This window comes from Corvus brachyrhynchos, unplaced genomic scaffold (assembly GCF_000691975.1).
Source record: "Corvus brachyrhynchos isolate BGI_N302 unplaced genomic scaffold, ASM69197v1 scaffold158, whole genome shotgun sequence".
NCBI lineage: Eukaryota > Metazoa > Chordata > Aves > Passeriformes > Corvidae > Corvus > Corvus brachyrhynchos.
Window position 1 is genome coordinate 276540 of NW_008239756.1, and position 2503 is coordinate 279042.

The window sequence follows — 2503 nt, forward strand, 5'->3', positions numbered from 1 at the left end:
CTCCCACAAGAGCATGAGGAGCCGGAGAAAGATCCGGAAGGAGAAGATCCGGGCCCGGCCGTGCTGCAGGCCGCTGGCCTACGACGACGACGTGTCCTTCCTGGACGCCTACAACCGCTACTACACCGTCAACGAGCTGTCGGCCAAGGAGTGCGGCTGCGTGTGACGGGGCCACCCCGGCACGAGGCTGTGGCAGAGGGACCGGGATGGAGGCTGGAGCGGCCGGAGGAGGAGAACTGAGCCGCTGGCGTGTCCCTCGGTGTCACCGTCCCGCTCGCCGCGCAGGACTAGAGACGTGGCCGGTGCCACGGCGGAGGTGGTTGGAGCGGTGACGGCTGCTCGAGGCTGCTGTCCCCTTTGCCAGTGGCCCGGGGGTCCCTGCCAGCGCCGCTGAGGTGACAGTGGGTGTGCAACAGGGCGCGTGCAGCCCTCGGTGTGCACGGGGGGTGCTGTGCGTCACACGTGCCACACGTGCCACACGTGCCACAGGCCGCGGTACCCTCACGGGGGGACCCGCACGTGCCAGGGGTTCTGTGTCAGGGTGTGGCACCCGGCTGCGGCACACGCTGGGGTGTGGTGGAGTGCAGGGGGTGTTGTGAGCGGTGCCGGTGCTGGGTGGTACCGGACAGGGTGTGCTGCACACTCGGGGTGTGTCTTGGGGTGCATTACAGGTTCGGGGTGTGTCAGGCAGCTGCAGGTGCCCTGTGAGGGCCCAGGGTGGGAGCTGAGTCCTTCTCTCTGTAGCTTTGGGGTTTCCCAGGGTTTTGTGACCACCCTGCACTGCTGGGGGAGATTTGAGCCCCCCCAGATCTGGGTGTTTGGGGGCACAGAAGCACCAACAGTGGTTTGTGAGTGGCTCTGACTCCCTCTGGCTTGTGCCCCTTTTGCTGTCGTCTCATTCCTGCAGCCCTGGAGCTTTTCTTCTTTAAACTCGGGATAATCTGAAGTAACTGGATTAACCTCCCGTGCCCCTGCCACGGGCAGCTGGGCCGGAGCCCGGCCACCGCCAGGGAGAGGACAGAACCTCCCTGGGCCACCAGCAGAGCCGCAGCACTTGGCAGCGTGGGCAGGAGCATCCCTGGTTTGGCATCTCCTAAAATCCCCCCGGCTCTCCCGGGAGTATCCCCCATCCCCTGGTCAGGGCTGGAATCCTGCGGGAGAGGGGACTCAGGCCCGGGTTTGGCTCCGCTCGCATTTACAGCAGTGTCACTGCTGTTTACTCTGTGGGGAAATAAATGAGCCCGCAGCCTCTCACGTTCCCTGGGCAGGCTCGATTTGTTGCCTGGGATTGATGGGTTTTCTCCCCTTGGCTCCCTTCCCAGAAAAAGCAAATCATAAACAGAAGGAGAATATTGGTGTCATGTCCTGGGCATTAACCAACGTGAGGGAAAACACTCCGTGTGCCACCCCCCCGGCGTCGCGGCTCCTCTCTCTGGTGGAACGGGGGCGAAAATCCCTTGTGCCTTCATCCTGAGGAGGAGGAGGAGGAGGGCTGGTTTGGTGATCCCAGCAGTGCAGGGATGGTGCTGCAGGATTTGGGGGAGCAGGTTGGATCCCTTGGGATGGGGTGGGGGACAGCATCTCCAGCCGCATTCCCGACCTCCACACAGGGCCAGGCTGGTGGGGATTTTTTTTTCCTTGCTTTTTATCCAAACGCAGCTCTTGGCTGAGCGGAGCCAGGGTGTAGTGGAGGAATATAAACACCATCCTTCAGCAGCACTGGCGTGCTCGGAAGGCAGACTGGACTCTGTAACACGGAGTTTTCCCTGTATTTTGGGAAAGGCAGGAGGCAGCCGCGGGCGTGGGGTGTGAAACCCAGAGCCGGGAAATGGGAACTGGGAGCGGATAAACTCCACGCTGCAGGTGCAGCTCCCGAAGCAAGGTGTGACTTTGCAGCCCTGGTTTTGGCTGGAAATGGGAAAAGTGGCCCAAAATAATCATCTGGAGGATGGGAATGGCAGATGGGCAGCGGGAGCCGCGCCGGGCTCTCGGCGGATAAGCGGCTCACTTGAGTTTAAGAAGAAAAAAGCACCCAAATCTAATAATAATAATGATAATAATAATAATAACTGTCCTCTCAAGGGCTTGGGTGCTTTCCAGGTCTCGCTGCTATAAAACTAAAATTAGTTTTGTTGCAGTAAGAAAAAAGAAATGGAACCAGAGCAATAAAGGCAGGGAAGGTGGTGTGGAGGCAGTGCAGGACCTGCTGCTGCAGAGGAGGACTTGGAGCAGGAGCTGCCTCTGCTCACAGGGAGAGGTTGGAGTGTTTGCACCCCGGTTTTGGACATTTTTTGGCAGAATCCAGGGATTTAGGGTGCCTTGACTGACAGACACCCAGCCCAAGGGATCGTCCTTTTGCCAGGGTGGTTGTGGGAGCAGCAGGAAGATGAGGGGCCAAGGGAGCAGCAGGGTCGGGGCTTGGGCTGGGACACCTCGCAGCTGCCAAACCCCCCATTCCCAGTGCAAATCCAGCCTGCAGCCCCCAAAACCAGGAAGAAAACCT

At 60.0% G+C, this 2503-nt stretch overlaps 1 protein-coding gene across 1 annotated transcript in view; it reads left to right on the forward strand.

The window, feature by feature from the left end:
* NRTN (neurturin) overlaps positions 1–2497 on the forward strand; it is a 4126-nt gene extending 1629 nt beyond the window's left edge. Inside the window, exon 3 of the mRNA XM_017742460.1 lies at positions 5–2497. Coding sequence (XP_017597949.1) covers positions 5–166 — 162 coding nt within the window. The 3' untranslated portion in view covers positions 167–2497. The remainder of the gene's footprint in view (positions 1–4) is intronic.
* The last annotated feature ends 6 nt before the right edge of the window (positions 2498–2503 follow it).